The sequence below is a fragment of the Thunnus thynnus genome, chromosome 11 (genome assembly GCF_963924715.1).
Source record: "Thunnus thynnus chromosome 11, fThuThy2.1, whole genome shotgun sequence".
NCBI lineage: Eukaryota > Metazoa > Chordata > Actinopteri > Scombriformes > Scombridae > Thunnus > Thunnus thynnus.
The window spans coordinates 30,728,123-30,747,442 of NC_089527.1; the positions used below are offsets into that span (position 1 = coordinate 30,728,123).

Sequence of the window (19,320 nt, forward strand, 5' to 3'; positions counted from 1 at the left end):
ATAATGCATTAATCCGTCTGCCTGCCGATTGCAGAGGGGGAAAAAAGAATGCAATAATCGTTCATCAAGTCCAGCTTGAGGCCTGCGAGTAAACCATGGGAGAGGAGGGCTTTCATATTCATCCTGCTTTATTGTCCCTACTTTGCCCCACCACCCGGTCAGACAGTTATGAGGGGAAGGACTGAGCAGTGCATATAAAACAACTTGTAAGCAGGAGGATAAATGCCAGTCAATAAAAGACCCCTCACTGTCAAAGAGGCCTTTCTGAGAGAGTAAACAAGCTCATGGTTCATAAGCTCTCCTGCGTGCTACTGAATCAAATTCGGTCATGCTTTTTTTTTTTTTACAAGCTTCTGAAGAGACATTTGTGACGTGAGGTAATGTTTATACGGGCGAAATACTTCTTGGTTCGAATTTGAGGTGATTTATGCTCCATATGAAACTCTCTGTACTGAATGCTAACAGCTCCTGTTTTTACTGTTGGCCACATAATGCTTCTGAGGGAATAATTCTGTTGTTATCTATTTCTCCACTGCACATTCTTATTTTATTTTATGGTTCATGTCATATGCTTTTTTTTAATGATCTTACTTTATGGGGTGAATGAATCACTTTTTAACTATCTGTCATTTGTTTAAATGACAAAATTTTTATTTCTGGATGTTTTCCAGAATATATTTAGCTTGTATGGTTTGGGGCCTTGAGTTGTGCTGATGGCTGCTGTATTTTACCTCTACTGACTGCACTGAGACTAGCCTCAGGTCTTCTTCTACTCTTTATGACCCACAGTCCTGTCTGTGCTCTCTCTGTGTTTTTGCCACAACATTTCTACTGTTGTATAATCTCTCCACTTCTCTCTGCTTTCACCTCTGGCTCTTATGGTAACATGATGCAACTTCAGGCTTCACGTACGCGTACTGTATAAAACATGCAGTGCTAATGGACAAAGCTCTTTAATTGAATCTACTTTAATCTTGTTGTGGCTGTTGGGAAATACTATGTGACTACATTTGCATACACACAGTATTCCTGACACCAACACATATCCTGTTAAATATTCTGCACTCTGACGTCGGTGTTTACTTTTCACTTACTGTTAAGTCAAAAGCATGTCTGCACAAATTGTAGTATCTCGGCATGTTCCCCTGATCATATCTGTGTTTCCCAAAAATGTTTGTGTAATTGTATGCGACATGAACTGTAACCCTCTTAACCCTTAAAGGCGTTTGGTGGAATTCTGTTTTTGCTCACCACGGTATCTAGTAGTTTTGCAAGTTTACTGCAGATTAGTATTCTGACAAGATACAATTTGTAAATGACGAAACAGCTTTCAACGCTGGAGGAGGGATTTTGGAGGAATAGACACACAGGAGAAAAACTAATTCAGACTTCTCATCATAAAACAAGAAGAAATGTTGGCTCATCTTACTTGGGCTGCAGCAGCAGCAGCAGCAGCAGCAGCAGCAGGAGCAGCAGTGGTAAGGTGATGCTTTCTCTTTTTTTAATCAGCCTTTTAAGGCTAACTAGTAAGTTAGAATGAGTCTCTCTGAATAGCCGTGAATAGCAGAGCACCAGCCTGCATTAAGAGAGTCACAAACAGGACGTCAAGTCATATAAGATGAGAATAAGCACTTTTTCTTCTCTGTTATGATTTGTTGCAATCAAAAAGTTATTAGTCAGAATGATTCTCAACTCCCGCTGTGGATAGCTGCAGTGTCATTTACATCGCTTAACAATGTTTGGCTATTCATTATTTCGTCGTCATTACATTGAAACAGATTTGTTGTGTATACATGGAAACAGGTGAACATACAAAGCAGAAGATCTTTATTAACCTGAAAACTCTGAATGTCTAGTACTTTATGTGAAAGTTGGATTTTTGTAATACGGAAGCGGCTGTGCTGTAATTGTATGTTAAGTAGTGCAAACTTCTAGTGTCTGTGCGAGCATAATCCTTTGAACGTTAATGAGGTGTTGTGCATGTAAATGCAGTCGGTGTTTAAAGAACTGATTTGCTGAATTCTAATGATCTCATTTGTGTGTTAGAATCATGTTCTTTACTCACACTAACAGGGACACTATGTACACACACGCTCTGCTCACTCATGCTACCGCTTTGTGCAGACCTATAAATGTGTTACTTTTGTCAACTTCAGGTCTGTTTACATAAGATTGTGAGACTAAAGATGGCTCACACTCCCCCCCTGCTCCCCTGCTCCCCTGCTCCCCTCTGCACCACCAGCTACAGTCTTTGCAGCCATTAATCAGAGAGTGATATACAGATGGTCCCGCTCGCCTCCTCGCACTGGCCTTGTATTATTTCTGCACCCACTCTGCATGTCAAAAGCGTGCAACCCATAGATGCGTGCTTGAATGTGAGAAATGAATGTAATGTATGTATATAAATGTAAGATAAATATTTATAGAGAGAGTAAGAGAAGTCCTCTCGTGGAATTTGTGCGGTACTTGCATCACACTGGGACCATATGATTTATTATGTGTGTTGAGGTTATCAGTGATTTAATTCTGTTTGTGTAAAATTGTTTTACAGTCTATTATTAATTTTAAAAGGTTACATTACTTCTCTGCACTGGCTGGTTGATTAAAAGTCATTGTAGTTCCCATGTTTTCAATGAGAGCAGAGCAGGTTGTTGATATAATTAACCATGTATCATATTGCTGCTTCAGGCAGTGCATGTGCTGGTGTGACTTTCTTTCTGTTCTGAGCTGCCAAGGGCAACATCCAGCACATACAGTATGTTACAAATCCCACTGTAGCTAGAACAATTTTGTGAAAATATATAGTTCTGATGGTGTGAACATGATTGAAATTGCAATTATTTTCTGTAAATGAAATGTCATGGCTGCTGTGGTGGTTTTAATAGTACATATACTCTCTCTCTATATAAGAAATACTAATGGCAGTATTACTACTGCAGTGTTCACTTACATTAAAAATGACAAACTGTACTGTAGCTGTTAAAGCTAATATTAACTTCTACATTCTGACAGTCTTCACAGCCCCAAATCCTGGAGGATTTCGATTCAGAGCTGTAAAGTTAAAAAGCCCTAAGACAATGATATGATATGCTTCAAACTTCACTTCATACAGCATGTCAAGATAAGGTTGGCAGTTTGACATTTGTGGCATTTTTCCTGCAATACCATGAACACACTCACTGTAGTTTATTTTGATTTAATAGTTCAGTTCATTCATCCACGAAAACATGGAAATTACAGTGCTACTCCCAACCTAATCAACCAACACTGATGACCAAAATGCAGGAAATAAATACCCACAAATATAAAAACAACATAAGAATGTATTCCAAATTTATATATATATATAAAAAAAGCGTTAAAAATATCCAAACAACACTATGCAACATACACCAACCTGCTGGCAGGAATACTCATCAGAGCACTAAATGTGTGTTAATCTGCTGCTGAAAATAGTCCCACCCAAATGCACTGTTTAATCCTTTTTGAGCAACATTTGCTAAAAACTGGCGTGCCCAGCTGTAGAAGAAGATTACTGACCCCCTTTTTAAAAGCCTTCTAAAGGGATATTTTTTTCTTGTTTTGTTTTTTGAAGATTTACATCTTCAGTAAGAACAAATATGCTTACGGTCACAGTGGCCACAGATAGAGTTTAGAAGTCAGAAAGTGTGTGAGATGGACACAACTGTTGCGTAGAGTGCACTCCTATGCAAATAGCATTAAAAACGAATTTTCCAGCACTACTCATATCTCATAACTATAAAACCTGGAGTCACATCTGACAGCAGAAAACTTCTCCGTCCTAATCCACATCTGGGAAAACAGGTTGTGGCATGTAATTTACTTTTCACTGACGTCCTCTGTCAATATCGGCACCCTTAACTATTTTATCTGTATCTTAAATGAAGAGCACCATACTGTGTAATAGCAGCGGCCTTCTGTCTTTTTAAGACTCATATCTCTAGTTATGTTTCCAGATGACAGAGCCATATGGGCCCCATCAGTTCTAAAATCCATCCCTGCAAAATGATGGACAGTTTTTTCGCTGTTCGCTATGACTTTTTCCCAACATTCTGATGTATTCTTGCACCCGGAGCCTCAAGCTTGTTACTTTAATGTTGAAGGAAGATGAAGGTTTAAGGTTTTAAATGTTTGATGACTGCTTCCCTAATTAATAGAGTTACTTTATCATCACCACATGTTATATTCTTTGTTTTCTGATTATATGGCTTTAAAAATTGAAACTATGAAGTGAACAGTTTCACTTTGTTGTAAACATCAATCTACAGACATGCAAGGTATTGAATCATGATTCACAGCAATTTCTTTCTTTCTCTTTCTTTCTCTTTTTTTAGGGGGGGGGGGGGGGGGGGGGGGAATCGCTAAGAGCTTTTTAACACCGCCTTTCAAATTGGTTAAGGGAATCTGAATTCCCACTAACCGCTGTGATACTATGTACAGCATGGGAAATATAGTAAATCCCTTTATGCTACACAAACCTCCATGTGGTTAAATCCGTTTAAGGGTCCGCACTTTGGGTCACACAAAGATTGAAAAGAAATTGCTCTTTTCCTGCGGTTTTCCAAGTGACATTAAAAGCCTCGCCAGACGGCCCCTCTGCTCCGATGCTTTGAAATTTTGATTTGTAAAAGCCGGTTTTAAACAGCAGTACATCACACAGAGCTGTGCTTGTCCCAATGTCAGGTTGTATCAGGATTGTTTTGCCTGATGTGGCCTGGACAGCTTTGTCCCTCTCTGCAGGAGACACCATCACAGTGCAGGAAGCTTTCTTTTTACTGCATTGCCCACTATACTGTTTGACACTCAGACTGCAGCTAACAATTGTTTCTATTATTTGTATATATACACACAAGCATTTTGGCCATTTTCTGCTTTTATCAGATGGAGTAGGGTAGAAAGCTGGCAGGAAGTGAGATAAGAAAAGTTATACTTTATTGTTCCCAAGGGGGAGGGAGAGAGAGAAACAAAAGGAGAGGATAGAGAGAGAGAACGACATGTAACAAGGGCTGAACTTGAAGCAGGGATGTTACATGGTCAGCGTCTTAAACCAACAGGCCACCAGGATGCCGATGTTTAATTGAAATGAACAATGAATTGTTTAACATCGAAACATTTTCACAAAATCTGATAAAGTTCCCACGGCATGAAGGGGACGTCTTTAAATGTCTTTATTTGTCCAAAACTCCAAAGACATTCATTTGGAAATGATACAAAACAGAGATAACAAGCAAATCCTCACATTTCAGAAGCTGAACCAGCAAAGGTTTGGCGATTTTTGATAAATATAAATCTACACTTGTGCATAATATACTATAATATTTGAAAATGCTCTTTTGCACATTAGTAAACTATACAACACTACAGAGTTTTGCCTGCAAATGTCACTGCTTTCAACTTATAAACTCTGAAATGATTTGGCTTTTTGCTAACTTTCCCCTCTTTCTCTCTTTCTTCCTCTCTTTCAGCGCTCAGTCCGTGGATTTCTACTTTCTCCCACCCTGGCGTGAGAGACTACTCCCAGCTCACCCTTGACCTGACTAGGAATGAACTTATTGTGGGTGCCAGGTAAGGAACTGTAAATCCACTCAGCTTTTCACCCCACAGACCACATTACTGAGAACGTGATACCCTTTCTGACTCACTCATACAGCGTGGTTTTCCGATAATGATGCTTCTTAAGTGCTCTGCTGAGACCTTGTTGGACCAAGTCAAGCTTTGGATTTGGCAGAAGAACTGGATTTGGAAGAAATGCGTCATGCCAAAATAGTGCGTGTGGCTTGTGTGAGTGTATGTGTGTCTTTATGTGTGTGTGTGTGTGTGTGTCTTCATGTTCTCATGAGATGACATGAGTTCAACTTTAGCCTAGTTTGACCCTGTTAAAAACACACTGGCTCACAAATGCAGCGTATAGTAGACTGTCTGTGAATGCAAAAACCACACCACTGTCAAATACTTCAACGCAGTTGAAAACAACATCCTGTGACTGACGGACAGTCACAGTGTGGCCTTTAATCGGCTTTGCTTTAAGTTGACAGCAGCTAAAATGGCCTGTCTTTTCACTAATACCTAATGTGATTGTTAACCCCATTTTATCTGGATAAAGGCCAATCATATTGTCTCCTTTTCCTCTCTCCTCAATCCAGAAACTATCTGTTCAGACTGGACCTCAGTAACATGTCGCTGATACAGGTAGGCTCCTTTCTCTCTGTTTTGTTTTTTTGGACATCCTCTCACCACATTTACTATGTTTGAGTGGTTCTATGGGAGCATATGCTTGTCTTTTTGTAGTACTGATTGGAGGTGAGGCATGGAAGGAGAGTCTGTCATATGCAGCCATATATTGTCCTGTTGTTCTGGTTGTTTAAGGTATATAGATCCTTCCTGTAGGATGTTTTATTGGAATGAGTGATTTTCTGCACTCCACCTGTTGAATATTACTCCCACAAATGAATGGTTTCAGAGAACGGAGACGTGTAAGCCTGATAAAGCCACTTGTTGTTCTGTGTATATATTTCATCATTGGTTTACAGATATTACACTCTGTTTCATTTACACTTATTCTACCAAAGTTTAGTATCAAACCAGCTGCTCTTGTATCATGAAATGTGATTAAAAAAATATCTGCAGGCTGAAAAGTTTTATTTCCACAGTAATGGCATTTCAAAGTCATAATTCAGTATTTCAGTCATAACAGACAGTCTAGACCAAGATTAGAGGTCAAGTTCAGAATGTAGCCAGTAGAAAGTGCATAAAGGAGAGATGAGTGTCAGCTGGTGTGTGTGTGTGTATCTCTGTCTTATACATACAGAAAAGCACAGAGCAACAGATCTCATCCATCCGTTATGTTTGTAACATCTTGATGACTTCTGGTGGGCATAACATTAACTGATTAAATACTTTGGGAGCAGTTTACATAGAAATCTAATAAAGAGAGTCACAAGAGCCTAAACCAAAACCCTCCAACGACGGCTACTTTGATTAACTTTTAAAAGCGAACATGTTTTCTAACACTACAAAGACAGATCTTACTTAATGAAACGAACTCTGTGAGCAAGAAAACAGCAGGTGAGATTCCTCAGCTACTTGGACTCTTTAGCTTCATTTGATGTCTTTTTCAAAATTGTTATGACTGTTTGTTACTCAGCAGGGTCACAGCCACAGCCAAATTCAGTTGGACCACTTTAGACTTCTAAAATAAATAAATGAGACATAAATCATATCAAATGCTGTAATCATGAATACCGGCTATATCTAAAGATATAACAGATTTTTGTTAGTATGGGTGATCAGTTGTCTCGTGATGATTATTGATTTCAAATTATAGTACATTATTTAATTCTTTATAACATTTCCTATGGGGAAATGTGTCATATAACATGAGTACAATAGTACTTACAGTATTATTAATATATTTAATAACAAATGACAACAATAAAATAAAATGAGTTTGGTGGTTTTGAACTCTGTGGTAGTTGCATCAGCAGAAAATTGACATTTCTGAGCATCTTGTTGATTAATGTCATTGTCCGCTGTGTAATGCTTTGCTACCACACTTACAGATCATCACTTATCAATAATAAATAGTAATGTGAGGCGTCTTTCTCTTGATTTTCTATCAGTGACATTGCAGTCTCTGTAGGCCGTTTATATTCTGCTCAGACATGATAACTATCTAACTGTCTATCTATTTTTTTCTATTCCAAGCTGTTGTTAAATGCTTCTAAAAATGTAAAACATCCCCATGGATACGTCCTTTATGTTATAAAAGTTAATGACTGGAATACATTTTAAATGAACTTCAGGAGAAGAGTGCATGTTAAATAGAATAAATATTGTTCAGTATCCTCCATGTTGCAAAGTATATAATTGGATTGAGTGTGATGAGTGCTCCTAGACACATACGTGGGTGTGATGTGTGTGTTTTGAGAAAGGCCTGCGGTGATGTGAGCGCTGTGTGGTAAAGTAGTTTTGATATAGCCGGGAGTGTTTGCTCTGGGGCAAAGGGTTGCTGTATGGTTGCATCAAACATCACAAATGACAAGCCCCTGACTCTCTATGGGACAATGTAATCTAAACTGGTATGTCACTGTCACTGAGTAAAGAAAAACAGTCTTAATATAACCCAGACAGCACAGTGCACTGTTTCCAATGCTTCAAATGACCGTAGCAGATATTCTTTTCAGTTTGCGGAGCTGATTTAATGGCATATTCTACCTGTGTTAGGCTTAATGACATTTCTATTAACTCTTCACACCAAGAATTTGATATTTGCGTGTAAAGTAAATGAAGGGGAGAGAGTGTGAACCGTAATAACAACACACTTTATACACTCACACAATAAAAAGCAGCAATACAACTTTGGTCACTGAGTAAATCCACTCTTCCTGTTGAAGTTTAAAGGGTCATAGTGGAGGTTTTGCATGTTTTAGTCCATTAAATACAAATATTGTCTTCTTTTGTTCTCATGCACATTTTCCAAAGTACACCCCGTGAGATTGATCTACTTTCCATGCAAACATTGGATTCAGTTGATGCCAGCGCAATATGTAAATGATCAAAGATTTAAACTTGCTGGAATCCATCATAGTTTACATTTAGTCTGCTTTAGTTTTATGGAAGGCCAAGAGATGAGGTCAGGGTTTAAATGTATCTGGGAGAGAGTCCATAAAGGAGATTTGAGTGTCAGCTTGTGTTTGTGTCTGAAATAAACAGAACATTCAGTTTTCAGGACAGTTTTCTGATGCTACAAAGACTTTTTTGGCTAATGAGACAAACTTTGGGAGCATAAAGTAACTGAAAATAAATAAAGCAGACTATGATGTACCCATCTCATGCAAGTTGATTTTCATACATTACTGACATCTAAGTAAAAAAGGTAGAAAATCAATCTAAAAACTGTGTGTGCCTTTTGCTCACAGGCTTGTGTGACTTTTTTTTTTTCAATTCTTCGAACAATTTTAAAATAACCACAAATATCTCAAAAAGCAGATTTGCAGCATCAGTCGCCTAATTATTTCAAGGACAACGATGTGCCTTATTTTACACTACATTTCCCCACAGGATGAAAGCACATCACCAGACTTGACTTAGTCTGACAAAGTCCCCTTTCACAGCAGCCACAACTGAATGACATGATGTGTACAGCTGCCACCCGTGTGTCACTGCCGATATCAATGCGCCCTTTGTCTGCATGTCCTAGTTGTCGAGTTTTGGAGGAGAGAAGTTGACTTATGAAGGTTTTCGTTTGTTTTCACCCTGGTTGTGTTGTTCTCTACAGCTCCATGATGCTGTACACTTTGTCCTGAAATAGATATCTGCCATCTTAACATCTTTATGACACGTAAAAGGCATACATGCATATACAATGTGCACACAAATATCCACACACATGCACTCAAACTAAAACTCTAAATTTGTTTCTCCCTCACACACGCGTGTGCCTGCACACACGCACAGGCTCAGCCTATTGTGAGCTATAGGGATAAATGAGGCAGATCCTTCTTCTCTTTGGCCAACGCAGAGGTGTCATCCATGATGCCAAGGCTGAAATCAATGAGAACATTATACAAACTGCCCAGTGAAGCAGAGAGGAGGGTCTCTACCCCCATGCTCATTTGCCAGTAAATGAAAGCTGTCCACAGAGACGGAGGAGAGCGGCATCTTAAAATACTCCCTTCCTTTTGTTGTATAACCGAATAGAAAACAAATCCAGATCTCCCACTTGCCAGTTCAAGCCTCTGCTTCAACATCAAAGACTCATTTCTTTAAGGCACTCTAGATTACTGAACCAGTGATATGTTGCTTAAATATCCAAACCACCCGTCAGAGGCTAACGCTGTTTTCACCCGGGGTTTGCTTGTTTAAGTCCAAACTCAAGATCAATATTGTCTGCACACCCTCATGACCCTCATCAAAGTGTAACTCTTGACTAACATAGCCAGGAAACGATGTGGGAACCCGTTTTGATGTACACAGGAGCTGTAAAATGCAAGGACAGGTGGACTGAAGGAGTAAGTATAAGTCCCTTTTTATTGTCAGTCACCTTATAGCAGTGTTCTCACGACATGAACCACTTACACCTTAAGTGTTTCCTTAACTCCTAAACTCAAAAATACAACCTTATTTGAAGGCAGTATAAGCTACCAGAGTGAAAGCTAACTGCAGCTACTACACTCAGGGACCAAGTGGACCTGTAGAAATGGACCCAGCCCTGTGGGACGCGGAGCATGACTGGCTTTAGTCATCCATTGAGAGTAGGTGAAAGTCACACTGACGCTTTTTAGAAACGACCTGCTGATTGATTGAAAAGCAAACCAAAAAGGGTGGCCCACTCACGGTGTGGTCACAATGCTGCATTCTCTGCTCTCCCATTCATGTATTCTGACTGGTCGGCCCGGGCTTTCCAAGTGGGCCATTATTACAGCCTGTAACCACACACCAGTTCCACCATCGCCATCCCCCCTCCCCCCCCTTGTAGTGTCTGCTTTCCTCTTCAGCGTGAAACTATTAGGGCTTGTATGTGTTGGTGTGTGTGGTTTGTTTGTGTGTCATCCAAAGGGTTATCCATGACAGCACTGAATTATAGAGCCAGCCCAGAACAATCCGCCTCACACCCGAAGCCAAAACAACCAGTGCCTGGGTGCAAACAGAAGAGATGAAGGGCTGGAGGTATTTTTATCACTGTATAGGTATGTGTGTGTGTGTATATGGAGGCAGACCAGTGTGTACATGCCAGCTTTGCAGTCTTTCGGTGGCAGAGGTTTTTGAAGGCGGACCATGCAGGGAGGGGTGGAGCGCTGAGGTGCTGATGCCAGGGCTTTTAAAGGCTCAGTCCAGGCTGTTCTGTTCAGGCACCTGGGAGAACACCTGCCACGGCCATTAGTGAGCAGGCAAGCGTAGAGGACTGAATGCGTAGGCAATCAGCAGAGAAAGAGAGTGAGAGGGAGAGGAGACAGACGAGTAGAGCCGGGGATAAAGAGGTAGGCAGGAGCGGGAGAATAAAAGACAGGAAAGATAACAGGAAGAAAAGGAACAAGAAACAGAAGCAGAAACCAAGAGAGCAACCCTGAAATTCACACTTACAGAGCTGAGATGAAGACAAATAAGAGAAAGAAGAGGAGTGAATATGAAGGAGTGTGAGGGAGGTGACAAGCTCTCAGTGTGCTCCAGCGTAACATTTTCTCTCTGGGCGTTTTCTCTAGCCTCTGTGTCTCTGTGGAGTCATACAAAATACTAAAATACCATTTCCCTGCTGTGCAGTACCTACACAGGACGTGTGTGTGGAGGGCTTTCAAAGCCTTCAGAGATGATGTTTCTTGCATACACCGCCTCCCTGTTGATCTGTTATTGTAGGGGGGAGAAGCAGACTTTGGCAAAGTCCTTGGGGGTTTTCAATAAGTATTTTCCTATCGGCTAACAGCTATCCTACAATGACAATCAATTGAGAATTACACTAAACCACCTCTCCTCATGTGGTACTGGCATACAGAATGAATTACATGTACTATAATACCCTTGAACTCACAAGCTTTGTGTGATCCTACTTCACTAATTTAAGGCACAAACAGGTTTTAGTTAGTTTCATACTTGCCTGAAAATATTAGAGCCTGACCATATTGTTAAGTCATTTTATTTATGTGTTAACAAAATTCTATAGTGTGTTTAAAATGTAGTTTGAACATGATGTTTTTCTTGTATCACTTAAAGGATTATTCTGGTTTATTACAACTTGAATCTTATTTTCAGAGTCCTGGCTGTTATTATGGAGCATTGTGTTACTTCAGGCAAAGCACTGAGGTCATGCTTGCATTAGCTGATTGTCATCTGCATCATTCATGCTGCACCATCAGTGGTTCATTCACCTACTTGGCTTCCAGCTGACTTTTTACACCCAGTCATATTTATACTGGTGTACATGGTACAACTACTCCAACCATTATGCCAAGACCTTAAGATTTTGGTGGTGGTGACTTTAATAAGATCTAACTTTCACATAATGTATGTGTTTGTTAAGGAGGGATGAGCCTTTTCTGCCAAGTCTAAATTTACCACCATTTCCAATAAATGGACATTTCCATCCTGTATCTACCTAACTGCCTACCCTAACCTATAAGATCTCAAAACACACAACATCACTAAAGAGAAGTTTGATGGGTCAAAAAACGTGCAGTAGATCAGACTGCAAGAGATTATTACCAACATTCAGGTATGCTCTCTTCCGGTTTTATGTCCAAATGAAGTGATTTAGATATAATCCGGCTAACCTGCTGTCTGATCACCTGACCACTTGTGTTTTTAGCCCCATCAGACTCTGTCGTAGCTGTGCTGCCAAATATAAGAAATAAGAAATATTCCTTAGTAAGATATAAGAAATACACATACCACAAGTGTGCCTAGTCAGACACATGAACACACACACTGAATATTTGAGTGGAGATTTGTGAATAAATGACATCTTTTGTCATCTCCTCAAGATCATATTATGCATACGAAAACAACATATCCTGCCCTTTACACAGATACTGTGTACTTTAGACACAAAAACATACACCATCACCCACCCAGCTACCTCACAATGGGACTGCACAGGTTTCCTACTTGGGCAGAGCTGAGACTCTGAACATCAGATGCTACTGCATATTCTTAGAATTCAGAGTCTCTGTCCCTCACCCTCCTTCTCTTTTTATTTTTAAATCCTTTTCCCTCTCTGTCTGTTTTGTGGGATGTAGTGCTGGTATTAGTGCTGGTAGTGGGTCTGATTGCAATCCACCCACATGCTCTGTCCTAGCTGCACCCACTGACAGAGCTCTCTCTCTCTCTGATGTGCTGGTCGGCCTGATCTCCGCCGCAATCAGAACAGCAGGAGGAAGGTGGTGGGAGGTGTGTATGTGTGTGTGTGTGTGTGTATGTGGTGGGGGATAAAACAGAGGAGTGGGAGAGTGGTAAAAACAGCAGAGGAAGAGCTCAAGTGTTCGATAGGTGGGAGAGGAAAAGAAGAGCTGAAGCAAGAGCTCTGGTTTTGTCATCTGTTTCTCTCATTGTTTATTTTTCTTTGTGTTGGGATGCTTATCTGCCAGATGTGCTATGAGCTATTCCACTGCTGTCATGAAAAAAATAACAGCAACTTTTGATGAGCAAACTTTTCATGTATGTGATGGGAGTGAATGCTCACTAGTCTCCGTATTTCTTTCCTCCTGCTTCCTTTTCTCTCACCTTCTTTTGTAGTTTCAAAGTGATAGAAAATAACACAAGCAGAGACCTGTTTAGATTGCTCTTTCTTTCTTCCTCATCTTGCAGGGTGCTAACAGGAGATAGATTATTGATCTTCCTCGTGCTAACATATTTGTACAAAACCACAGAGCTACAGAATTTTACTGAATATCTTTGTCTTTGGCTGAATTGCTTTTTTCCTCAAGTTTTTGTGCGTCACAGTACTCTGTGTTGATCTTGTCAGTTTGTGTAAGATGCTCTGTTGTTTTTCTTTAGTCAGGCATGCCAAGAAATGGCTTCACACGCCGCTGCTCAAAACCTATCACTCACATACTGTACAATGTATGCACATGCATTCTCATAATGACTGCAACTATAATATGTTTGCTCTTAAATTCTCTTTCTATCTTTTTCTCTTTTTCACTCGCACTTATGCGATATGCGCTTATTTGACAGGTTCAAGGCATCAAAGGCTCCAGCGTTAGCCTTTTGTGAGAAGATGGTAAAGAATGTAACTTCTGGTATCAGTCGGTACGGGGTCATGAATGTGTTGACCTGGCTTTTTACTGAGCTTAAGTACCAGCACTGACAGAGATAAAGACATAAATAAGGAGAGGAGAAAGAAAAAAAATGTTTAGGAGGTATACGGCAGGTAGAAATATGCAGGAGTGAAAAGAGTGTAAAAATATCCTGCTCTTTGCTGACATTTTTGTAGAAGCAGAATTCATGCATTTTGTACTCAGTGAAAAGAGCAGCATGTTCTGTAAATTGAGAACAGAATAAGCAGTACAAAAAAATACTGTCATAGGTTTAAAGAAATACCAATTACTTATGTTTTTAGTATCAAACACACCTTCAGCTTTAAAGGTGGCTCTGAAAAGTTTATACCTTGCCCAAAGAGGACAGACAGCAGCTGTTTCACAGTATTTGGCTTGATGGATGCCAACGGCAATAAAGCTTCATGATAAAATATTAAAATCTCCATAAAACTTCTATAATCCTTTTCTCTGCTCTCTCAGTGTTCCAAGCACCTGTATTTTTGCCAAAACCGATAAATATGCAGCTTTGTTTATTGTGGGTGTGGTTAGCTGTTTACTTTTATTGCATGTGACTGTGTTTAGGACAGGCAGGTTCAATACGGAGGTTTTCTGCTGAGTATTCCTTTAAAAGGTTGACCTGTAATTAAAATACATTGAGTACTTGAAAACTGTCATTTTCAAGCTATTCAATGAGCTAGCAAGCGAACAATGAGCTAGTTAATAGTTTGCAAACCCTTAGTAATACGTGTTTAGCAGTCTATTCAAGAAGTTTGCGCTTGGGCAAATGTGAGCTACTTTAGCTAAATTGTGCTAACAGGGCAGGTATCGTAATTAAGAAATTGCAACGACTGTGGCAATAGTCCAACTCAGTGTGAGTCCTGGAGCCTGGGAGAACAGCAGGTGAGACTATATGGATTGAGACCATAATGACTTGTTAAAAATGATTGAGTATTTCCACAGAGTAGTTGAGGCTTTTTGAATAGGAGTCAGTCGGAGCCAGGGATGGATTGGAGCCAGCATCAATCAATCAATCAATCAATCAATCAATCAATCAATCAATCAATCAATCTTATTTGTCAAATGTAATCATATAAGATCACGGTGAAATGTAATCCCACCAGTTTCTTCAAATTGTGCATTGAAAAGCAGTAAGGCAGGGATCCTCCTAGTGGCACTGGCAGGTCACCTCAGTGGCAGCCTGTGGTACTGCAGTGGCAGCCTGCGGTATTCTATGAGTAATTGAAAGATTTGCTGTCATCTAGGGCGGGGCCAAATTTCCTGGTTTGTTTTCATGACAGGTCAGCAGCCATAAGTCTGTTTGAGGATGGTTTTTGAGCAACCACATTCAACTTATTTGTTTTTCATTAATTTTATGTAATTACTTCCACCAAGGAGTCAAGAAGGTTATGATTTTGCCCGTCGAAATAAAAAGGAACAAAAATACACTTTTTACTAATCCAATGTTTTCTTATTGCAAGAGTGAAATTGTGTTATGTAAACATAATCCTCTATTTTATTATTGCAAGAGTGAAATTGTGTTATGTAAACATAATCCTCCGTTTTATTATGTAAGAGTGAAATTGTGTTATGTAAAGTGTTGATATGACAGGGAAAAATAAAGGGAGAGAGAGATGGGGGGCAACATGCAACAAAGGTGGACATTGCAGTTATGAGACATGTGTCTTAACCATAGACTGTAAAAAATATGGACGTAGCCACCGTGACATCACCTACTGGTTTCTGAAGAGTGGTTGTGAAGCTCAAAGTGGGCGGCTCCCGTCGTCGCCATCTTGGCTTTGCCGCACTCCCCCTAACACCCATCAAATCCAAAATGGGCAAAGGGGTGGAGCTGAGGCAGGCTGAACGAAGCCTGGTTACTTAAACAAGCCACCTAGCCGCTAGCGACCTGTCACTCAAAGCGGCCATGTCCATTATTATGTATAACTTTACAGCTTAATAAAATGTAAATGGGTGAGTTATAAAAAAAACTCACCCCTCATACAGTTGTCATGAAAGGGATGCAGCACCCAGGTCAGGCCCCTAAGTGATGTGGACACTTGAAGCTATCCACCCTCTCCACTGAGGACCCGTTGATATTAAGGGGGGCATAGTTCCTTCCCTGCTTCTTCCCAAAGTCCACTATCAGCTCCTTAGTCTTAATGTCGTTCAGGAGTAGGTTGTTTTGGGTCAGGTCCTTTACTTCCTTCAGGCAGGTCATTTCATTGTTGTCTTTGATCAGGCCCACCACAGCTGTGTTTTCAGCAACCTTGATGATGGTGTTGGAGTCAAAAGTGGCTACACAGTCGTGTGTGTACAGGGAGCACAAAGGGGGCTCAAAATGCAGCCCTGGGGTGCTCCGGTGTTAAGGATGAGGGTAGAAGAGATGTGTCTGCTTACCCTCACCACCTGGGGTCTGCCTGTCAGGAAGTCAAAGATCCACATGAATAGTGAGGTGTTTAATCTCAGGTCCTTGAGCTTTGTGATGAGCTTGGAGCAAAAACGCAGAACTGTAGTCAACGAACAGTAAACTTTCATCTTGTCCAGCAGCCGTCAGTGGCATTGCACTTTAAGATACTTCCACGTTGTCTTCAGCTCCAGCCATGATACAGTAGCTTTCTTATCTGACGCCCCAATGAGCAGGGTGACATCACTGGTCTTTGCCTTCCAAAACTATCAAAATCACTGTTGAAAATTCCTCACTTTTATGATGTGACATTGATATGGTTCAGATTTGTAGGTTTAGGCACAAAAACTACTTTGGCAGGTTTAGCGATAAGCTCAAGAAAAGAAAAATATATCAGTTATTAAGAAAACACATCATTTAAAAAAAACTCACTTGAGATCTTGACCTTTTTCCAAATGAAGGTCTTGTTAGAGACTGACATCACATTAAGCTTAAGTGTGGACAGCTGGGATCAAGTGGTTAGTTTAAAGTGCACTTAACACTGAAAAGCTCTTTATAGACAGCAACAGGAGTAAATATAATTTGTTTGTTCCACTCTTAGCGATATGTGCAGAGAAGCAAAGGTAGGAAATGGGAGGGGGAAGAGAGAGGCCTTTGTCAGTCCATCAGATAATCTCTGCAAAGATAAGACAGCAGCAACATACGTAGAGGTGGAATGTAAACACCATATTACTGTCTGGATCTCCACATATCTGTCTCCATCCATCCACCTTCCTTAACCCACCGCTCCACTATTTTCCCTATCACCTCCTCTGCCATTGCACACGTTCATTCTCTTAATCCCATCTACTGAAAAAATCACAAGACCTCTGTCTGTATGACATTTCTACTCAGGAGAGCATTATGTTTGCTCCTGGTGTGGAACTGCTGTTGCATTTCTATCAAGTTCATTCCTCCATTTAATCTTTTTCTTTGTTCCCGTCCATTATGTTTCTCTGCTAGTTAAGCATTGTATGGAACAATCAGGTTGTAAATCAATATGCAGACCTTTACTCTAAACAGTACTGTAAACACTTACTTCAGTGCCACAGATGATAATGGATGTATATGCCACTGCAAAGCTGCTCATTCATCCAAACCGTGTGTATCACAGCACTGGCAAAACCAAGACATGGAGGGACAGGACTGGAAAACATGTGCAAACCAGTGAAAACAGTCTGGCTTGACTTTTGATTTTGTCGCTTTAAGCTCCAAAACACACACAGCCTCACTTTGATCCCGTAGGTGTGCTGCTGTTGAATTGCAGTGTTCCGTGTGGCAGAGCACAGTCAAGCGTTTTCCTCTGATTGGTTTGCCCTTTTTGTAGATGCATGGGGGGGGGGGTAGTGGAGTTGTGGAAAGGGACAACACTGCTTTTTTGTGATTTCACTCTTTCCAAAAAAGAATGAGTTCTTGGTTATTCCCTTGCAGAGCTACCCAATTTCAACAGCCATTATCCCTGAAATAAGGGGACCCAAAGTGCAGTCTCGGTTTTTGTGCCTCCTTTTTTTCAAGAGCAAGACTTACTTACTCTTGAGGTGACCTATATTTTCTTATGCCCTTGTTTTCCAAGTCAGAGACTTTTCTTTTAGTATTTTGTTAGTTTTCTTGCTGAGACCATGTCAGAAGTTGTGAGACAGGAGTGGTCCCTTGTGTGTTCGGGGCCTGGGATTTGTCCTTGACGTGGTGTTTGTGTTCGGGGTTGTTTGAGTTGAGCTGTGGTCTCCGGCTCCCACAGCCAGTTGATTATGAGTAGCCCGCAGGTGGCCGTCCTGCTGTGCAACATCATAGTCTGCCTCTTCAGAGCTGAAGACCTCTTTACCAAATGCAAGGCTGGGATACAGACTCACAGTGGCACTCAAGCAAAACTGCAGTGTGGTGTTATCATTGTAATCAGAAAAGCAGAGGTGTAAGAAATTACATTTCCTTTGTTGCTCTTCAGTTTTGGTTTAATTGCTCTCACTGAGTATTCTTTCTACAGTTTTAATTTTTTTTAAATTGTAGGTTCAGTGACAAATGAATGTACAGTATTTAATTATTCTGCTGTTTAATTCTGGTTAATGCTTTTACCTTGTTGTCATCATGAAACCACCGTGTCACATTTTATATATCTATCCCTAAAATATATCCAAATGCTGACAATATGGCTGGTCTGGGTGATAATTCAGTATTGGTGTATATAAACTATCTGTAGAATCAAATTGTCATGATATATAATGTTATTATTTAAAAAAAATATGTTGTCCAATTAAATAAACTGAGCAGTTATAATTAAAAAAATAACTAAATGAGTTTTACACATGATATGATTTTACACATGTTAAGAGTTTTGTTTGTTGCAATCGTACCAGTTCTAGTTTTACAAACATACAGAAGAATTAGCAAGAAAATGTACTACAGTTATCAAAAGAAGAAGTACTCATTGTGCAGAAAAATGTCCCCCGTGAGAGTTATATTATATATTATTGGATTTTTACTGTTCCATCAATGTGGAAGCACCATTTTAATGTTGCAGCTGGGTGAGGGGGGGCTGTTTCTCACTGCTTCATACAATGCTGGATAGTTTACATTATAAAATTTAATCTTCCGCTGATCAGCTGATGATTAAATACCAGCTGATCTTATTTTTTGTGTATAAAAACTTATCTGTACTTGAGTAAATGTACATAATTACTTTCCACCATTGTTCTTGTATAGAAAATATTGGAAAAAAACATTTTATTAATATTGTGATGTTGAATTTGAGCATGTTGACCAGCTCTGCAATACAGATTCTACTTCTTTGAAGAAAAATGGCTATGATAACATTTTACTCACTAACTTTAAGGTGTAAAATTGGTAGCTGGCAAATCAAAACGTAAGTAGAGATGAAATTTCATTTCTCTACCCTCAGAGAAATAAATGTTGTTCCCTACTGTGTATTTGTATATGGATGGAATATATGCTATCTTTGTAAACTTCCAGTAGAATTTAAAATAAAGTTTGGTGGGTTTGAACATGACGTGTTTTCACAGTATGAGTTTGTAAAGATGGAGAAACAGGAAGATTCAGTAGGAGGTTAAAATAAATTTCAGATTTAAATCAATTATCCATCTACAAGATCAACGC

The 19,320-nt window shown here is 39.9% G+C and overlaps 1 protein-coding gene across 8 annotated transcripts in view; it reads left to right on the forward strand.

Moving 5' to 3' along the window:
- Positions 1–19,320, forward strand: part of sema5ba (sema domain, seven thrombospondin repeats (type 1 and type 1-like), transmembrane domain (TM) and short cytoplasmic domain, (semaphorin) 5Ba) — a 170,846-nt gene that overhangs the window by 78,470 nt on the left and 73,056 nt on the right. For all 8 annotated transcript variants that reach the window (XM_067604432.1, XM_067604431.1, XM_067604429.1 and 5 more), the window contains 2 exons: positions 5,487–5,586; positions 6,165–6,210. In XM_067604432.1, the coding sequence (XP_067460533.1) occupies positions 5,487–5,586; positions 6,165–6,210 (146 nt within the window). The remainder of the gene's footprint in view (positions 1–5,486; positions 5,587–6,164; positions 6,211–19,320) is intronic.